We start from the raw sequence: 20,574 nt of genomic DNA, 5'->3' as shown, positions 1-20,574 counted from the left end.
GTGATATGTGGTTTTCGTTTTATTGTCTCAAAGGGTCCCCCCGTTTAACATAAAACGTTAAGGAAGTCTGGTCTAGGGCGTCGAGCTGAGGATGTTAAGGTATGCCTACTCAGTGGTTAGAAAGAACCAAAATATATATACGATTTATACAATTTAAATTTTTTTGATGATAATCGTAGATATATGGTCGCAGGTTAAGGAAGCCATGGGTTTCAAAAGCTTAAGCACTATAATATACCATCCATTGCGTAGGGTTTTATTAGAGGGCGCGATTCTTGAATCTGACGCGAAACAAGGCGGCGTGATCCATTGCCAGACGCTCGCTGCATAACTTCAGTGCTGAAAGATGTTGACCTGCAGGAGAAGAGGATCACCTCGAGTAAATTCGGCTCTACCTTTTTGTCGTGCTCAACATAATTGAAGTTATTCAATTTTCTGTGTTTCGTTCCACCTTTTCCTTTCCTCATCGTTTTTGATTGCTTTTTATCTTTCGCTCCCTCTGTGCCCGTGTTGTCTGGCTGTGCGACCGCGTACATGTTTATCCATTTGTCAAGTTAATTGCGTCACCGTGTTTTTTTTTTCCTACCTTGGCTTGTCTATACATACAGCAACAGCGAGCGAGAGTGGTTTTTCCTCTCCACTGTCCCAACCAGCTCTCGATTTAATTGCTGACAAATGTTTTGTTGTTGGGTAAAGAAGAATGAATGTACACGCGCATCTACCGAACGTATATGCACGTATGTCGTACTCTTCCAAGGATAGCTGTGATGAGAGGAAGACTCTCTACTGTTTCTTGTGGTAGGCCGGCCTGGCCGCACACCGTTTCTGGTGGGTGGGTGGTTGGTTATATGTCAATGTAGGTCGTTAAACTGACGACAACGTGCGTTTGTCTTTGTCGTTATGCTTGAAGGATTCGTGATTGTAAGAGCATTTCCTGTAATTAAGACATGGGAGAAAATAAAATGGAATAGAAAGTGCAACCGGTGAACTCCATCGTGGTGTCCAATACCCATCTGAGACAATGGCAAGTTTGTGTTGGAACACGAGCTGGGAAACGTTTTTTATTTTCGATCTTGTGTGTGATTTAATTGATTACTCGATTTAGGCTCCAGTAACATGATCAGCATTTGTTCATGTGATTGATATTTTTTTTTTGTTGGTAGCGTGAGATTTTTTTTCTCTTGTATTATTTACTGCATTTACTTGGGATTGTCTGGCTGCCAGGAGAATAATGGTTGAATTAATTGAAACAAAACATTTAATTTCTTTTAGTCGTTTTGCTGGAAGCCCATGTTGTTTGTGTGAAATGAATATGCACAACTTTCAAGTGTTGGCACAAGTAAATAGTCCCGAGTAACCCTTTCGTACAGGGTTGCCATTAATTCGTGAATAGTTTAAAAATTCGTAAAAATGGAAGGAATTGGAAAATTTGAATGCGGTTTGCGGAAAAGTTATTCTCACGGAGAAGGAAGGGGGGGGGGGGTTGTTTTTGGTAATTTAATTGAAATAAATATTGTAATTCAATTATTTGTCGATAGAGGGTGCTGCATGAAAGCAAATCGCTGAAAATATGCAGAGTCCTATAAAATGCAAGGCGTTCAGCTAACGTCTTATTTCTGAATTCTCTTGTTACTGGCGCAAAGATTTTCATTATTATGTTGACATTGGTGGATTGTTAAAGTTGTTTTACCTGAACCATGAATCACCGGCTGCAGCTTTACGAACGTTTCGGACAGAGAAGAGATTGAAGAAAGGTTATGTAAAAATTCTATAATTTGCTTCCATGCAGCGTTCTGTATCGATAAAAGGACTAAATATTTTTTCCTGTACTAAAAGAAATCCCTTCGTGAGAATAATTTCTTCCCAAACAGCATTCAAATTTTTCCAACACCTTTTATCACAATAATTTTGGTGAGAACCCTGATTTATTTACAGGGTGATTCAAAACTCAACGTACAAACTTTTAGGGGAGGCAGAAAACTCAAAAACAAAACAGAATCACATAGGAATGTATGGCCGGAAACCCCAATCTGATCAGCAGGAGAATAAACGAAGAAGAAAAGCCAATAATGGGTGAAAAAACTTTATTTAGCAATACTTTACACGAGAACAGTACGTGCACACGTTAAGTTTCACAACAAGTGATCAATGTTCTTACCATCCACAGTGTTATGCACAATTTTTTTTCTTTTCTTTTTTGTGTTTTCTACCTCTCCTGAAAGTTTGTGCGTTTAATTTTAATCATATAATTATATATATGTATAGTTGTTGTGGTTGTTATTTTTGCTGAAATTCTGTCTTGTATCAGCTAATCTATGACAGGAAATATTGCAAAATTTGTTTCTAATGCAGGCTATTCAATCATATAACATCCATGTATGGATATAACGACAAATTTCTTCGAGATGTTTTCAAATTATTAATTATTTTCTACATTTAATCCTCTGGCCAAGAGTAGTTTTTTGAATTTTTCTGTATAAAGATCGCATCCAGCGCGTCCCCCTACACGTTAGAGTAGCGTTTCTCAACTTATGGGCCGCGTATAGGTGGTCCGTACGCAGACTTGGTAATTTAATTCTAACTGGATGAGGAAATTATTCGACCGTTGTAATTGATATTAGCGATAACGATACGTTCTAAAAAAATATTACATCTTCATACTTAGGTTCACCAAACATAATGGAAAATGTGGTCCTAGATATGGGATATCACTAAATTTTGCCAAAAAATTCAATTTATTGACCTGAATGCAATTCGCTAATTTCTATTTCTAAAATTTCAGAAGGGTGGGGGAAAATGGAGAATTACAACAAATCGCAGTAAAAAAAATGTATTCAATATATATATATTCAAATGCTCTATCATATTTTATTAAGAAAAATACGGGAACTTAACTAGGCTGAAATCGCCAATTGGGATCAAAGAAAAAGGAGGTCAGAAGTTGTGGAAGTAGGCACAACCACCAATTAATATAATCTATATATATAAAATTGGTTTTCTGTGTGTCTGTGTGTGTGTATGTTCTCTATACAAATCTACAATTTTAGATCGATCGTCGCCAAATTTTGCATATATACCAAATGGGACCCGACTTGAACGATAGGCTACTTTAAAATTTCGTCAGACCAGGGCAAATGCCCCAAATGGGCAAAAAACTGTCCGGCAACAATGGTTTTTGGGCCTCAACAATCACTTTCCGAACGTTTACTTTGGTTACCGTGGTTCCCTAGCAATGCGTTTCAGACGTGTATATGCCTTTACAACGGTTTGTCACTTCTTTAATCCTGTTAGTATATGTATAATAGTTTATGCCTTTATAATGGTTTGCCACATTTTCAATATACTCTCAGTAATGAGGCTTTTTGAATAGACGTCATAATCATCATCAGCATCACTTTGAGGGTCAAGAAAAGGGCGATCCTCATAGAAATCAGTGTTAAAATTGCCGATTTTACTGTAGAAATGCTGAAATTTTGTGGAGTTTTCTGTCACATCAATACTTTTAAAAATTGTATTGAATTCTAGATTTGTGAAATATTGAGTTCGATTAGAGATATACGAAGCCCGGGAGATTAAATATTAAGTAATTAGCTGGACCTACTTTTGAGTTAGACATTCGTGCAATAACATTGATTTCAACTATTTATTCATATTTTCTCAAGCATGAAAATTAATGTCTCCGTATTGTCTTTTGATATTCAACTGCATAAATTCATAGTTCAGGATGTTTTAAAATTAATTATGGGACCGTAAAGTACATCGACGAAATTCCACAGCTTCAATTAAGCAATTTTGAAAGCTGAAACAGGCAGATGGATAACTTAAAGTTCGGGGGGGGGGGGGGATCGAAATAACTAGCGCCCCTTAAAAAAGGAAAAAAAATATATATTCGTTTCTATGTTTCTTTAAATCTAGATTTGTTTATTTCATGAAGTCGCGCAGGAAGTCGCCATATTGGTTAACTTAGACACGGTTTGCATGTCCCTCAAAGAAAGAGGGAGATATCGCGTGATCCAAACAGCCTCATTGAAGAAAACCCGGGCAGCGCCGGGTATTATAGCTAGTATAATAATAATATAATTAATATTATATAATATATAATATATTAACCATCTTATTATAATGTATATATTATGAAAACGCATTGTACTCACAACTTTAGTAAACATAAATTCAAATAAACTGGAAATACGGGACAAATGTACAAAAAAAGTGCAGCAAACAAAATTACAGGAATTTCCCGTATTACGGGACAGTATTTTCACGAGTGGGCCGTCAATGTGTTCGACTTTTTGCTGGTCCTTGTACTCAGAAAGGTTGAAAAACGCTGCGTTGGAGGTTCCTGTGGAATATGAACGTTGGGACACGTCTGGTCACAGATCGCGGGGTATTTTATTCGCTATGTGTATAGAGCGCATTAATAGCTTAGCCCGCGAAATTTTGTAGATTACGTGAAACGCGATATTCGCGTTGCCCGCGGCTAAGGGTTAAAATGGTTGACATTAGGAAAAAACGGAAGAGGGAGGAAAAATCCCATTTTGTTGTGCAAAAAAATTTACTGCATGTGAATAAACCAGGAGCTTTCCAAATCCTCACTATTGTCGCACCACCCTCAGCTTCCAGAATTCACTTGTGCCTGCCTATGTCCTATTTCTGTCAATTAAATTTCATTGCTAGCTTTTCTTTTAAGCATAAAAAAATATATATATAAAAAAAAGCTCTGCACAGAGTAGTTTCAAAAATCTAGAAGTACTTGCATCTCTTTCTGAATACTTCGGTAGCTCCCCAGAAAAGTGTGCCTCTATGTCTGAAATCCCCTGGTATAGGCCTGTACGCAGGCCCATTACCAGAAATATATACCATTACGTGCGGGGGGGGAGCAAAGACCACTTTCATTTCAGGGGGGGAGACCAAAGTGATAGAACAATAGATTTGGCCATCTTTTTCCATTTTGAGGGGGGGGGGACCAGACCCCAAGCGCCCCCCCCCTCCTCGTTACGGCCTTGCTGTACAATATTTTCACATGTACTGCAGTAAACATGTATTTTAATTATTTTAATATGTATTGCCCCCAAAGAGCAGAATGTGCCAAAATCTGTGATGTATGCCATAGAACAATTACCACTACTGCAGAACAATTTGGAAGAATTTTAAGAAAAAAGTGCAAAAAACACTATTACATGAATGGTGATTTTTACCGCAGAACATTTCCAGTTAGCTGAGGGCTCGTTGCAGAACAGTGCTAAACATTCTGCTTTGGGGTATATTGCTAAATTTCATGGTTGGTTTTTTATGTGTGTGTTAAGATTTTTTTTTTCCTTTCTTTAATTTCAGAAAAAAGACTTGGGCATAGCATTGTATGAACAAGTTTACTACCATCTTGATCTAACGGAAAAAGATTATTTTGGTTTGCAGTTCACAGATGCCAGTCATGTCCAGGTATAATTACTTTTGCCTATACTTAAAATTTAGTCTTGTGAGTTGCTAATACAGCCAATCCCCTCCTACAATGAGCCCACTAGTGCAACGAAGAACGTTTTGTTTTCTGTCACATTTCCAATAATATGATGTTATTTTATGCAGCTATAGTTAGTGAACTTTAAGAAATATAGAAATATGATATAATCAATGTTATCAATGTCTTTGACTTGTTCTTTTTGCATTTTTTGCAGTTTTTTGCTTATATTGGTATATAAATATATAATAAAATTTATGAATAAAACAGATTTTAAATAGCCAGAAATGACATAATGAAATCCTATTTGCAGTATGATATGTTGCTGCAGGAACCCCTTGATTAAGCTAGGGCCGCACTCCTGTCCAGTCTGGTCCAATAGTTATTCACAAATATTTGCTTCCAATATTTGGCTCCCTCTGCTGCAATGGAGCACCAGCGGCATACGTTGGCTACACCCTTGCCCAAAGTTTCTTAGTGAATATTTGCTTCCAGAACACTCTCCAAAGTACTCCTGCCCAATTACTGTCTGCGCTCTTCGACGAATGTGTGGCTATAGGGATTGGAAGATCAGAGAAGAAGGCAGATCATTTGCAATTTTTGGGAGATGGACAATCCTTGTTGTTCTCTTCAACCAACCTTCCAGCCTCGCCAGCCACTTGCAGAACCTTGGCAATCATTGCCAATGACGGAGCAACCACACTACTCGGCCATGACTAACCTTAGCCCCAAAGCAAAATGTGGCGAAATCTGTAAAGTGCATCGCAGAACAATCGCAGCTACTGCAGAACACAATCTGCAGGAATTTTAAGAAAAGTGTAGAAAACGCTATTAGGGAATTTTTACCGAAGAACATTTCCAGTCAGCCGAGGGCTCATGGCAGAACAATGCAAAACATTATGCTTTGGGTAACATATTGGGTCGGGTTAGATGTGAGTGTAACCCCTGCTTTACATAGGGAACATTGCACCCTTAACAATGTATTTGGTAAGTGTTGCGTTGAAATTTGATGGAAAAATTTTTACATTTCTTTATATTCTTTTTTTTTCTGCCATTTTGTACATATGCATTTTTGGAGACGTTCGAACCAGGCACAGGTGGTCACGCAGCTATTCTTTGCTCTAATAGCTTCAACCATACAATATCCTCTTCTCATTCTTTTCTCCCTCACAAACATTCCCTGATACGCTTTGGCTTGCATTTTGCAACACTCTCCGCACGGAGAAGTGAGCCCTCTTGGGGGTGCAGACTTGTAGCTGAGCCCTAAAAATTCTTGAGTATATTCTCGTAAAGGATTTTTTGTTATAAACAAAATTAGTAGTCAAAGGTTGTACCCGAGATCTGTGATGATTTTTCACAGTGGATGAGCGGAACGACTTCCAAAATCGGGGTCTGTGAAAGGCGAATGTCATGCAAGAGGTTGGAGGTATGACTGGGCACCTCCGGACAGAAGATAACTGCGAGTAAGGACTCTCATTTAATAAGTATTCCACCATTATCCTTAATAGCTAGTCGTTGCACAGCAGGTACCTTAAGTGGTATTCTAAAAATTGAAGATATCCCGAGGGCCCATGACCAGGGTACTTGGTAGTCTACGTTGAACAGTGTCATTCACGTTCCCGAAAATGACCTGACGACCTGCAACCTGAGATACTTGGGGGCACCATCATATTCTCCTGAAACTCGTCGTCAGGGTCCTCAACGACCACCTCCTCTTGGTCCCATCGTCGTTCCGGACTTGAGACCCTCTGTGAATGATTTGTTTATTTAACTGCCTATTTTTATCCCTTCTAGCGATATCACAAAGAATGATAATATTTGCACTGATATAGGAATAATTTTTGAAGTCTATTACTATTATTATTTCACTCATTCAATTAACAAAAAATGTCTGAGTATTTAATCAGGAATATATTATTTATATAGAAATACATTATTTATATAGAAATACGATTTCAATAGTATTCTTGTGTATTCCAGCGGAAGCTGTGAACTCAGGGGGGGCCCCTCTTAATTATGTTAAAAAGAATGATTAAAATGCATTCATTATGATTTTTAAGAAAAAGAAAAACTGTCTTTTTTGTGTTTTCATGTTACTTATTACAATCTTAAAAAAAGATTGATTGATGCACTAACAACATATTACTTGTGTGAATCCAGTGAAATGATGGGCTTTGCTGACAGTAGACTGTTTAGACAGATTGCATTAAACATTCTTATACACTATTTATGATTCTCTTCATTTTTCTATTTAGCATTGGCTGGATCCTACAAAATTGATAAAGAAACAGGTCAAAAGTGAGTTTCACTCAAATCCTGTTTTTCTGAAACATTTGCATGGTGAATTTATGTGCATATTTTTTCAATATGTTGGAAATATGAAATGGTTGTATGAAAATAGATGTTCAAACATTCTTTTACTTTCCATCTTTTAGTTGGACCTCCTTATACATTCCGCATCAGAGTCAAGTTTTATTCCTCCGAGCCAAACAGTCTGAGAGAAGAGCTTACACGGTTAATGCCTTTTCTATACTTTTGCATATTTTCTTTCTTTTTTAAAGTATATTTCATGAGAAAGTGAGTTAATTCGACACTGGTATGTGCCCTGTATTAGCATACAAACTTGTGTGATGTATTGATATGTTGCCCGTATCTTTTGGTATACATGAATATTGTGGCTCCTTGTGATAAAAGTGTCTTGACTTGGGAATAATCCAAGTTATATGAAAGACATATTCACTAAAAAAATGTTTCAACTTTTTTATGTAAATATCTTTTTTATGGGCTTGAAATGTATGGGGAAAAAAATCATTTCACGTATAAAAGCTTGATTTCTTTAAACAAGTTGAAGCAGATATCAATGGTCATGCTATTAAATTTGTCTTCTAAACTAATCTACTTATATCCGGCATAAAATATGATGTACATGCTAATTGGTTTGAATATCAGTGTTAATATAGTATTCAAATGAAATAAAAGATCTCCATTATCTTAAACGGGAAGTTTGCTTTGAGGTAAAAGTTTTTCGTTATAACAGTAACTTGAAGGAATGAAATTAACTATTAACTTTAGTTACCACTGTATTATTTGCAAGTCTTTTTTAAATTCCAATTATAAGCAATTTTCTGGATGTTAAAGATTCCACGTATATATTATTGCTCAAAATTACATTTTTCCCCCTTTAAGTTTTTGAATGTTCATTCATTATTGAAAATTAACATTCTTGAATTTACATTTGATTTAGCATATTATTTTAGTGTATGAAAAGATTTTAAAAATTGATTCTTTGAATATTTCAGGTACTTATTCTTCCTGCAACTAAAGCAGGACATTGTATCAGGAAAGCTTCCTTGTGCCTATCAGACAGCAGTCGAACTTGCTGCTCATTCGCTACAATGTAAGTGTAACCTCCATCTACAAATTGCAAGTTTTCATGTGTGCAAAATACATAAAAATTTCAATTATTTAAATATGTGTGAGTGCAAAAAATTCTAAGTTATCATTAGTTGACTTCTTTAGAACCCTGATTTTAAAGGAAACATTCTTCTGTAAAAGCACAATGTTATTTATGAATACCATTCTACTAAAAATGTTAAGTTATTGGAAATGAATTGCCCTTAAGGAGGTATTATTCTATTTCAATATTATGTATTTATTGAGTAGGTGAGCACATTTTAGGAGAAAAAGAAGACTCATATACATACTATATTAAGAAGCACTTACGTAAACACAATTATTTGTATACATGATAAATATAAATAAAGTATAAACTGAGAGAAAATGAGATATTTTCCAACAAGAAAAGCAACGTAACATACTGGGACAACGGTATATACGATACAATATATAAACGAACACAAAAAGTTTTAAAATGCTAAAGAACTTAATTCAAATGTGTCGCTCTTTTTCTCTTTTGATGATTCTGTGGGTAGCTCTGCTGGATTCTGAAAATAGCAACACTTTTTGCCAATATGTCACCGAGATGGTCCACATCTGTGTATCCCCCCCCCCCAAATCATCAAATTTGTGCAGTATGTGTTTAAGACACATTGACATTTGACCTTTACAGATAGTTTAAGTGACCCACTGCATATTTGTAGATGACTGAAGTTGCCCGTGGCACATTTATAGATCACAAAAGTGGCCCACAGAATTTACATATCACTCAAGTGCCCTGAGGATAAGAGACAGTGTTTCAACTGCTTGAAGAGTAAACGTTGCATCTTGGCTTGCAAGAGCATATTTTAAAATGTAAATTTTTGATGGCATCTTTGCAAAATATATGTCTAATCAAATGTCTGAGCACTGCATACACTTGTTACTGAGCTGAAGCTAAAATAGTGATTTTGATATGAGCAGATGAGCAGCAAAAGAACTAGGTGGCCAATTTTATTTTCATTGGTCATATAGAAGACTCAAAAATAAGTGGAGGGGGCAAAAGGAAAGAAATTCATTGAATTATGTGTAGCACTTCACTGGAGGCTAAATGCTATTTTTATTTCGTGCCCAAAAAAAAACCCCTCAGTTTTCTTTTTTGGAATTAATACAAACACAAAGACCACAATAAGGAAATGGTCCAGCGAGGTGGCTGAAAAAAAGATGCCCATATATAAAAAATATGAAGTCAAATATATCCAAAATACATCAACCCAATATAAAACATAAATCACGAAAAAAAATTAATACTATATAATACACTGCCTATAAAAATTATTATGGTTGTCTTATCTAAGTATTGATAGCTTCGCTTTTCAGTTTATCCCGATATGTTTATCATAAACATATCTGGATTAAACTAATTTAGAACAATTTTCACATCAAAGTAACATTGGTATGTTCAAAGGCCTCTTGTGAACACTTCAACTTATCATTAATTTATTGTGTGATGATTTTTGTTATGTCAGTCTGATGATTTTGCTAACATTACATGCATGTATTTTGATAGCTGAACTTGGAGACTATGATCCTGTTCAACACACTCCAGGCTTTGTTTCAGAGTTCAGGTTCGTGCCCGAGCAAACTGAAGAAATGGAAATTGATATTCTTAATCAATTCAAACTCTGCAAGTAAGACTTTACGCTCCATAAGTTATATTTATCTGACACAATTCGTGCATATACACAGCTCTTATTTAATTTACATTGTAAGATATTTTCCCTACTATTTTTTTTTTTTTTTTCAGTTTGTTATGAAATCTTATCAAGGTTCAGTATATCCCAATTTCTTGAAACATTGAAGTTAGTTAAATAGGTGTTCAGTTGGGACCACTGAAAATTTTAACTATATCCCGGGTTCACTATAGCAAGGTTCAGCTGTATTAAAGACCTTGACTAATGTGTATTTCAACTTAGGAATAATTCGATTTATAAACATACAGCATGACAGAGAAAGCTTATTAAATGCATGCTTCGAACAAGTGTCAACATTGTCAGACCCTACTAGGCTTTGTATTTATTTTGTAAGCTGTACCATACTTTTTTTTATTATGAATAAAATACTCTGTACTATACTATACTGTTCACTTTTTATGTGAGTATTGAACAGTATTTCGTGGTGAGAAACATTTATTGAATTAACTTTCCAGAATGAATTTGGCTTATAGGTCAAGATACAATTTTTATAATATTTTATCCATGTAGGTGAATAAAGAGTATGTGCTACACGCTTATTAATTGAGAAACACAGCCTTCACTCATTTTTTGACATCTGCTGCAGAGTTAAATATTTTTCGCAACAAACAATTAGTTTTTGAATTCACATTTTGCAAACAGTTCAAAACTGCAGTTTTCACATTGTCATTGGTTCAAAATTATCACCATTCAATACCTTTTTTTTTATTTCATTTTACCAATCAAATGAAACTAACTCAGTGATAAGCCATTTATGGTCCATTAGTAAATTTTGTTTGTTATTTCAGGGGACAGACTCCAGCTCAGGCAGAAATGAATTACCTAAATAAAGCTAAGTGGTTGGAAATGTATGGTGTTGATATGCATACAGTTATGGTTAGTAAAAAACTGTTTTGATGTTTTTTTTCTTTTTTTTTTTTTTTTTTTGTATAAAATGCACTGCATGCATTTAAAATACACTACTAATGATTCAGTGATGTTCTTTTTTTATTGAAATTTCTTCAGAATAATAAATTTCTCTCTACTTAACTTGAATTGTAGGAGAATTTTAAAAATTAACCATAGAACTTAGTCCTACATCATTATAGAGTGTGTACTATGTTCATCTTTCTTAGATTTAGGTTTTTGTTTCTCCTCTGATCAAATGCATGATCATAATGTATTTTCAAAGTCTCAGTAGATAATGTAGCAAGTTCTTTTATGAATGTTGATGCATACAGTTAGCCTTGCTTAAATGGATTTTTCTTAGTCATTTTTTGCACATGAGGGCTAATTATACCAGGACCTACAGTTTATTGCTGATTCTGAACTGTAACATTCGCAATTTCTGCCTTTTTATACACACTGAGAGGTTAATGCACTTACCCCTCATTGGAGGACTCCCTGCGGTAGCAGTCAAATGAATCGGGTATCAAATTGACAATACCTCTAAACATGCTATGGTGCTTTTGGCAAGTATTTTATTGACCTAGGTTGCTGGCCACCCCATGCTTCTACAAATATCAACTATTTCAGCACATAATATCCAATTAAGCAGGATATTCAATTATGCCTGTAACAATTCAATTGCTGTTCAACACTGTTATTATAGTTTGTAAAATGTCCTATATAATTTGCATCATATATAATTAAACATCAAATTATTCCTTTTCTACCATTTGTTTAACCATCCTTTTGAAGCAAAAATATTTTCACAATTTTCGATACGGCTCGATCGACATTGCAATACCGCTCAATCGACACCATCAAAATTAGATTGCAAGCTGGATCAGAAAATGGAAGAGACATTCTTTTGCCCATCTCCTTCAATTTCATCAGAACTTTTCTTAATGCTTTACACCTGAGCTTGAGAAGTTCTGTACTTTTTGGCAATTTAATAACGTGATCCTCACGTATTCCCAAGGGATCAGCATGATCCGTCCAGGGAATTTGTTAGTGTTAGTAAACATCCATGCTCGAACCGGGATTTCAGTTTGAGTTTTTTATTACGGCCAAAACTTTTAATTAGTTGCAAAAACTCAAATACTTTCTTTTTGAGATCTTTTTTTTTTTCATTGCAAAAAGTTAGCTCACTCTATGAGCTTGACAGAAATGAAATAAAAATGCAACTTAAATGTACTGCAGACATCTCAGACATTCTGAGGCCTCTCCATGTCTAGGCTTTTGGTAACATGTTTGCCAAAATTTCCAAATGTTTCATGAAATAAAAATGTTATGTACGTAGTGGTTAATATATATTTACAGTTGTCCTGTAAATTCCAATATTCGATTAAGCAGGGGAAACATTTTTTGAAATTATCATATTAAATGGGGAACTTTAACATTGTCTTTATAGGAAAAATTTCTGTTCCAGAAGATTTTATCCATTTAAGCAGGGTATTTGTTTATCTGTTACCCAATTAAGCAAGGCCAACTGTATATACATATACATTTTTTATTTAAATGTTGTGTTATACAAACAGAAATTGCTGCATAGAAATGCCACAACAAAGATATATGCATTGCACCCTGTGTACTGTTTTCTCATGTTTTTTTCCTTTTCCCAGGGCAAAGATGGAAATGAGTATTCCCTTGGTCTTACCCCAACAGGTATTCTAGTCTTTGAGAATTCTACAAAAATTGGTTTATTCTTCTGGCCAAAAATCACGAGGCTTGATTTCAAGTCCAAAAAGTTGACCTTAGTTGTTGTCGAGGATGATGATGATGTGAGTAATTTTACGGATCCTATCAAGAAATAATTTTTTTATCTAGTGACTGAAAACCTGAAAAATTTAGATTCTTATAAACAAAGTCTATCTGTTGAACACCATTTATATATTAACTTGTTTTACCTTGTATACAGATATATAACTGTTTTATATATTTTTAATTCATAAATTTGTATTGCTCATTATGTAACATCTTTCCCAGGGCAAGGAGCAAGAACATACTTTTGTTTTCCGCTTGCACAACCATAAGGCATGTAAACATTTGTGGAAATGTGCTGTTGAGCATCATGCATTTTTCAGGCTGAAAGGTGGACAGCGGGCTCCAAATGCGAGACAAAACTTCTTCCGTATGGGTTCCAGGTTTCGTTACAGGTATAGCTCTGCAATACTATATCGTGAAGTGTAATTTTTTTCCTCCTAAACATTATCAAACGTATTGAGAATTATCAAACATATTGTCTCCTTACTTCAATATTCACTCATTTCAGTGGGAGAACAGAATACCAAACAACCCAGAATAGAGCTCGACGAACAGTACAGTTTGATCGCCGCCCAAGTCAAAGGTACTCTCGCCGCCCTACGCACGATCGCAAGAGAGACAGAGAACGTGACCGTGAAATCACAGACCAGCTGGCTGAAGCAAAGCGGAATGAACAGCGTGCACTGTAAGAAGGATTTTTTTTTACCAATTATCTTTGTGACATGTTTGCTTCAAGCAACTATGTTTTTTTTTTCATTTTCTTATAAATATATGATGATAACTGATGAATATAAAGTGCAATGATACTTTGAAACTTGTTGCAGAACTCTTTAATGAGTGCCAGAATTAATGGCTCCTGAACCAAGTTTTCATATAAGAAAAATATATATAGCCGCATTAAAAGCCCACATATATACACACATACATTGAGTATATGTGCTTTGTGCCCCCCCCCCCGGAAAAAGTTTAAATGATGGCCCTGGGGCTGGGGAACCAGTGAGGTATGGGTTCTGGCCAGGAAATCGTTGACAACGAAGGTGCTGTAGCTTGGCACGTTGAAGTTTTCATGCATCTTTTATGTCACTTCGGCAGCACGCGAACCTCCTTTTCAGCCTTTTGAGCAGTTCTAAGTAAAAGCTGCGTTCACAGTGGTCCCGGTAGGTATGAATTCATGGTAGACAATGCCTCTGACATCAAAGAAGACATGGACAGAAGATATAAGCATGGTTTTGATCCTGGACTTGCTCATGCGTGCCTTCTTAGGCCGGGGCGACGATGGGGTGTGCCACTCCGAACTCTTTCTTTTTGTTTCCGGGTCGTACCTGTATTCAAAAATCCATGACTCATCACCGATGATAACTGAGTTTAAAAAATTCGGATCTTTTTCACACATTTCCAAGAGTTCTTGGCACCCGAGCACTCGCATGTCCTTTTGTTCGTCAGTCAACACTTTTGGGACCAGTTAGGCATGCACTTTTTTCATGTTCAAATCTTCGGTTACAATGTGGTAAACAGTTGTATTCATCATCTGTAGAGTTTCTGCTATCCATTGAAGGCTCAACCATCGGTCAGATTTCAAACAATCATGCACATGCGTCACATTTTCGTCGATTCAGGAGGTTGATAGACGTCCACTGCTGGGTTTGTCTGAGACATTCTCTCCGCCCTCCTTGCGCGACTTGTGCCATTGATGAACTTGTGATTTGGACAAGCTATCACTCCCAAAGGCCTGAATAGAAACGTTTTGGTGGCGACTTCCCAAGTTTAGCGCAAAATTTGATAGTGTAGCATTGCTCCATAGAACGATCCATCGTGCTGTGTTACATTAAGCTCAAAATGGGCTTCACAGAATTCACATCCTGACTTTCAGGCAGCTCAGAGCCGATTGAGAATGGGTGCATTATGAAGCTAACATCCCCCCCCCCCCACCTAGCCCAGCAGATTAGAGGGTGCTGTGGTGTATAGTCGCGTCTGGAAAAATTTGGTCGCATTACTTATGGAATGCACCCTGTATTATATGTTGGCATTTGTGTATTAATGCACTCCCAGTGAATCATCTAAAGGTACAGTCCCATGAGAGTTTGCTAGGGGACCCTTGGTACGATAATTAAACTTAAAGGTAATAAAAGTCTTTGTCAGGATCTGCAGTCGTCTCGGGCCTCGGGGAGGCAATAATTTTTATGGTTTTCAATACAAAGGCAGCGGAACGAGCGTCTTCCTTTGAGAATGACCGAACAAGTACGGATTACTTCACTCCAGTTCACGCCGGCTGTGGTTTTTGCGGTTTATGTCCAACAAAGACTTTTATTAACTTTAATTATTTTACCAAGGGTCCCCTAGCAAACTCTCGTGGGACTGTACCTTGATATTCTTTGCATAGCTACTGCATTTCATGACATTTCCTTTAAACAGAAAAGTCAATTTTTCTCTCTAGTTTTAATAGTAAGTACTTAAGTGGCATTTCATTTATTTCAGTGCTGCTGCAAAGAACGCTGGTGAACCCAGTGCAGAAAATGCATTACGGCCAAGCATTCCCTCTTCCCAAGCCAGTTCAGCTGTATCCTCATCCGAGCCTCTTCCAGTTCAACCAAATATGCTCAATGACCAACAGACAGTGGCTTCTGGACTTATAACCAATGTTTCTGTGAACGAGGTGACCAACGAAACTGCTGAAGAACGACTAGATAATCTCATCAAATCACTCACTAAAGGGCAGCTAAAGCCTGAAGCATCAAGTGAAGTGAATGATGCAACAGCTGTTTCAGTTGCTAAAAAAGAGCTTGATACCTCATTGGACTCCTCAGGTGATAATAACTACTCATTAACTTAAGAAGTCAAAAGAATTGTAAATAAACATAAGTCGGATTATCTGATTCTTCAAAAATTCCAATTATCGTATTTTTTTTGTTCATGTTCACTCATGAGTGTTATTCATAACAGTGTTTATGAGTATCAATGCTTACCCAACAATTTTAAATATTAGTCCATCAGTGTCTTGAAATTTTTTTATTCATGTACAGTAGTATCCCCCGTGCAAGAAATAACATAATTCCTTCATGGGTAATCTATACAGTGATGCCTCGGCTAACATAGATAATTTGTTCCAGAGTTGAATTTATTTGCTAAAACACAATTTTCCATTGAAAGTCATTCAATTCGCTTCAGAAATTACCTATCATTTCAAAGCAACACTAAAAAGTACTGCAAAAAAAGGCAAACTCACCAAAGGCTGAGATAAACAACTTCATATTTGGATGAAGGAGAATTTAAAGGAAGATGGAAAACTTAACATCTTTTTATTTTACAATATGCACGTTTTGCAGTAGAGTTTGTGAATCATAGTTTTAAAAAAAAACGGGTGTGGAGTGGTATAATATGGGATAAAGTCAGCTCAATTCTCTCTCACACACATGCAGATGGAAAAGAATTTGTTAGAGTAAGTAAGAAGGAAAAGATATGTTCCTAGCATGTACAGACTGTCACTGTTTGGTATTTAAAGTCTTACCATACCCACTGAAAGCATTCAAATCTGAAGGTTTTTAGATGCATTAATGTTCCAAATGAGTTTTGCTGCCACCACTTCACATTAAATTGAGCTGATTAGAGGCTTATCTGGGGGGGGGGGGGGGCATAAGGAACTTGGAGCCTGTCCCACGATGATTAAAAATTTAAAATATTTTTTGGTAAAAATAAAATATTCAAAGACTAATGAAATGCTTTAAGTTGCTGAAAAATAAAAATTAAATGCTGATTTAAAAAGTTAAATTAGCTATTTTAATCAATTTCTATTAGTTTAAATGTTTTTGAAGGTTAATAACTAAAACATTTATCTGGAAGAAAGTCCCGTTGGATCCAGCCCCTTCCATACTTTTTCTGACCCCTCCTAAGTTAATCCTGCATATGCCCCTGGACTGAAGGAAAAAATTAATGCTGGGGACAAATTTTGTCCGGGTTTCTCGCACCTGAAAGAAATTTCCCCAAAATTAAGTCGGACAAAACTAAAAAAAAGAGTTATCGTAAGTCCTCAAATAAAGAAACTATCACATGATTATGTTTTCACATCAAACTCCCAACACAGCAATCATTGACATCTAAACCCAGGGTGTTTTTTGGGGAACCACAAAGAGGAAAATTACCAACAGCTTATTCAAGACCTCTGTTCGTACAAAAATCTTGGATATTGAATGTCTCAAAATACATTTTGGTTTTTCTCCTGATAACCTGGGAGCAGTAAATGATGGAAAAAAAACAGATTCTCTATTGAGGAGGCAGGTGGGAGGCCCTTCAATGATAAGTGATTACTAGGGATACATAAATATTGTATTTACGAAACAACCGCAATAAATGCAAAATTTACAAAATAAATGTGATAAATGCCAATTTTTTTTATGAATAAATGCTGAAATTTTATTTTTTTACTACTTTTTTGTGAAATCTAGGTTATTTACATTTTTTGAAGTGGAAAAGTAGTAATTTTGCTCATTACTTGCGAGCTTTTTTTAAAGGGAAGCCACAGGCATCGCTTCTCTTTTCTCTCTGACATTGTGTTAGATGTAAATACAGTTAAGTTTGGTTATAACATACCCCGTAGGTGGTTCAAGAAGTGTATGTAATAACCGACGTGTATCTTATAAGAGAGGTGTTTAAATTAGATTATGTTGCAAGAACATATATGCAATATTGAGATTGGCATGGACAAAATAAGCTTATGTAGCACATAATTGAAATATAATATAGCATGTATATAGTTTTTTAATTGGTATCTGAAAAGTTTTGGAAATTTACTAGAAAACCAGATATACAACACCATGCAGACATTTTTGCAATGTTGATGTTTTTTTTTCAGTTTATGCTAACGGTTTTTCCCTTTGAAGTTGGCAGCAGTGTACAATTTAAAAATTCAGAAAAAATAACCCCCATTGATGCTTATTATTTTTATATGTACGTCACAATCAATAATACACTTGAATTAGCATAGCTTTTCAATAATGGCACAATTGATTTGCAAGAGTTGTTCGTTCATCATCACCACCAATAAAAGATTACAAAGGACTAAAAACCAGTAAAAATTCAATCATTCGAAAAGCATAGACGATACAGTTTTGCACAGAGACAGGATTTTCTATTCAATGTCAAAAAATTTTATTGCTAAAATAGTTGCATTTATCACTGACAGGTAGCGCTAAAGGTTATCGATTATAATATTTGGTGCCACCTGTAAGTGTGTTGTAATACTGCTGGTTTTTTTTTAATGCAAAATTTTTGATTAGAACTAAGTTTTATTTATTCGAGTTTTTTTTTGTTTTTTGTCTTTTTTTGCGAACGAATGTGAAATTTTTCATTTGGAATTTGTTATTGTGAATAAATGTTAAATTTCATTTCATAATTTGGTGTATAATCATACTGCATATTTATTTATTTTACAGATACTGATCCACTATTTTCAAAGTTGAAAATCTTAGATGGAGCAGCGTCAGTGCCTTGTGTAGTGCCTAGTTCAAGCAAAGATACCAACAACTTGAAAAATAACCAAATGAAGATAAGTTCAGGAGTTGCGAAACCTATACCTCTCGATCAGATGAAATGCAATATTTTGAAAGCAAAAATTGAGGAAGAGCAAAAGAAAGGTTGGCAAATTTTTATTTCAAAGTTGCTCTCTGATCTTCCCTTTAATCTCTATTCCCAGAATTTCTTTTGATGTTGAACACATTCATAATTCATGCTGAAGAATGAGACTTTCTGGATATTCATGCTGAAACTATTTTTGCAAAGGAAAATTTGCTGTGTCCAAAACTTGCTGTTTGGATTGCAAGGAATCAAGCCCTGGTTCTCTTGCAATCCGGACAAGTGCACTAACCAATGTACTACAGAGACACAATTATTTCTTTCCTTATAACATGTACAGTTGTGTGATGTGCTCTTAGACTCCCAGGTGGTGGCATCATAGAAAGAGATGCTATTTTCTGAAAACTTTTCTTTCTCTAAAGTTTGTCTCTCATTAATATTCTGAAGATTTCTTTCTTTAGTCTGTTGTGGGCTGAGAAAATAGCCTCTTCCCCCCCCCCCCCAAGCTTTTGATCTATGTCAATAAGTGAAAAATAAATTTTGTGCTTTAATCGGTCATTTGAGTACCTAAATTTTTCAATGTACAACCTATGGTGGTGTACTTAAAACGTGCAGTGCACTGTTTTTTCTTTTCTTCTTTAAAAATTAAACTGATCTTTTTTGATTATTATTTTGTTGTGAATACAACTAAATTCTGTCCTAGTATAACTCACTACTCTATGTTAGATCTTCATACATGATAATTTGCAGGTTAATCACACTTGGGCCTCCACAAGAAGTGTATAAGCATTCTGACACCTATAGCAAATAGGCTGAAAATCTGCATATTGTCTCTAGATGCCGTACCATAAGTCAGCAACAGAACATAGATCCTGAGTACTGTTTCGATTTATTGTAGGACCCATTTGTCCTATTTTTCTCTGGAAATCCTTTCAATGGAAACAAAATTATGAATGCATAAATTTGAAAGCAATTACAGTTCAAAAGGTCGATCACACACGCACAATCTTCTAAAAGATTAAACTAGAAGTATGCGCAGAGAAAGGAATAATAGGCCAGTCTCTTACCCGCCCCCCTTCCCTCTGCGTGAAAATAAAATATCTTTGTATGTGGTTTTAATAAAGTTCTTACAATATATTATGCTATTGTTTGAAGATGAATAACTCTAAAATTTGCAGTAAAATATCACTTGCAACCATTATTAAGTAGCTTGTCAGGGAAATTTTGTTGCTGACCCTCTAAATACCCATCGTTGGAGCAATCAGCCATGATGCCTATACATTTCATGCTGAGATGACTGCTTAAAAACTTGTAAATTTAGTTTGATTATTCAGCATAAGTTTTTTCTCAAAATTTACTTCATGTAAAATGTTATCAAATTCATTTACTACAGGAGAAAAGTCCAGTCTTTTGGTAGACTTGAAGCCTACGAAAGACCTGGTCACTGATGATCTCTGTGATGCTGATAAATATAAAACTACCATTGTTCTGAATGGGTGAGTATTTTTGCCTGATTTTGTGTCAGTATGTATTGGAAATATATATTTGTTAGATATGGTCTCTGAAACTATCTACCCATTTTTTATCTTTCATTAGGGAATGTTCAAAAACAGAAGCAGCTAAATTCCCTTTGGCCAATGGAAAGAAAAACAGCATGAGGTAATAAAATTTATCCTGGGGACAAAATGCTTTGGTTGATTGATTAAAGTAGTGCATATAAGAAAGCACTCTTAACAC

At 35.6% G+C, this 20,574-nt stretch overlaps 1 protein-coding gene across 2 annotated transcripts in view; it reads left to right on the top strand.

Annotated features, from left to right (window-relative positions):
- yrt (erythrocyte membrane protein band 4.1-like yurt) overlaps positions 1-20,574 on the top strand; it is a 78,353-nt gene that overhangs the window by 49,477 nt on the left and 8,302 nt on the right. Inside the window, exons 2-14 of one of the 2 annotated variants that reach the window (XM_089245244.1) lie at positions 5,335-5,439; positions 7,711-7,753; positions 7,891-7,969; positions 8,755-8,852; positions 10,401-10,521; positions 11,373-11,460; positions 13,131-13,289; positions 13,495-13,664; positions 13,781-13,957; positions 15,748-16,076; positions 18,699-18,899; positions 20,231-20,333; positions 20,434-20,496. In XM_089245244.1, coding sequence (XP_089101370.1) covers positions 5,335-5,439; positions 7,711-7,753; positions 7,891-7,969; positions 8,755-8,852; positions 10,401-10,521; positions 11,373-11,460; positions 13,131-13,289; positions 13,495-13,664; positions 13,781-13,957; positions 15,748-16,076; positions 18,699-18,899; positions 20,231-20,333; positions 20,434-20,496 — 1,736 coding nt within the window. The remainder of the gene's footprint in view (positions 1-5,334; positions 5,440-7,710; positions 7,754-7,890; positions 7,970-8,754; positions 8,853-10,400; positions 10,522-11,372; positions 11,461-13,130; positions 13,290-13,494; positions 13,665-13,780; positions 13,958-15,747; positions 16,077-18,698; positions 18,900-20,230; positions 20,334-20,433; positions 20,497-20,574) is intronic. The other variant, XM_089245252.1, reaches the window with a different exon arrangement.

The sequence above is a fragment of the Pholcus phalangioides genome, unplaced genomic scaffold (genome assembly GCF_987345545.1).
Source record: "Pholcus phalangioides strain wild (caught in Gottingen) unplaced genomic scaffold, Ppha-v1.0 ptg000003l_1, whole genome shotgun sequence".
In the NCBI taxonomy this organism is placed as follows: domain Eukaryota; kingdom Metazoa; phylum Arthropoda; class Arachnida; order Araneae; family Pholcidae; genus Pholcus; species Pholcus phalangioides.
The sequence above is the reverse complement of the archived record's forward strand: the minus strand, read 5'-3'. Positions and strand labels throughout refer to the sequence as shown.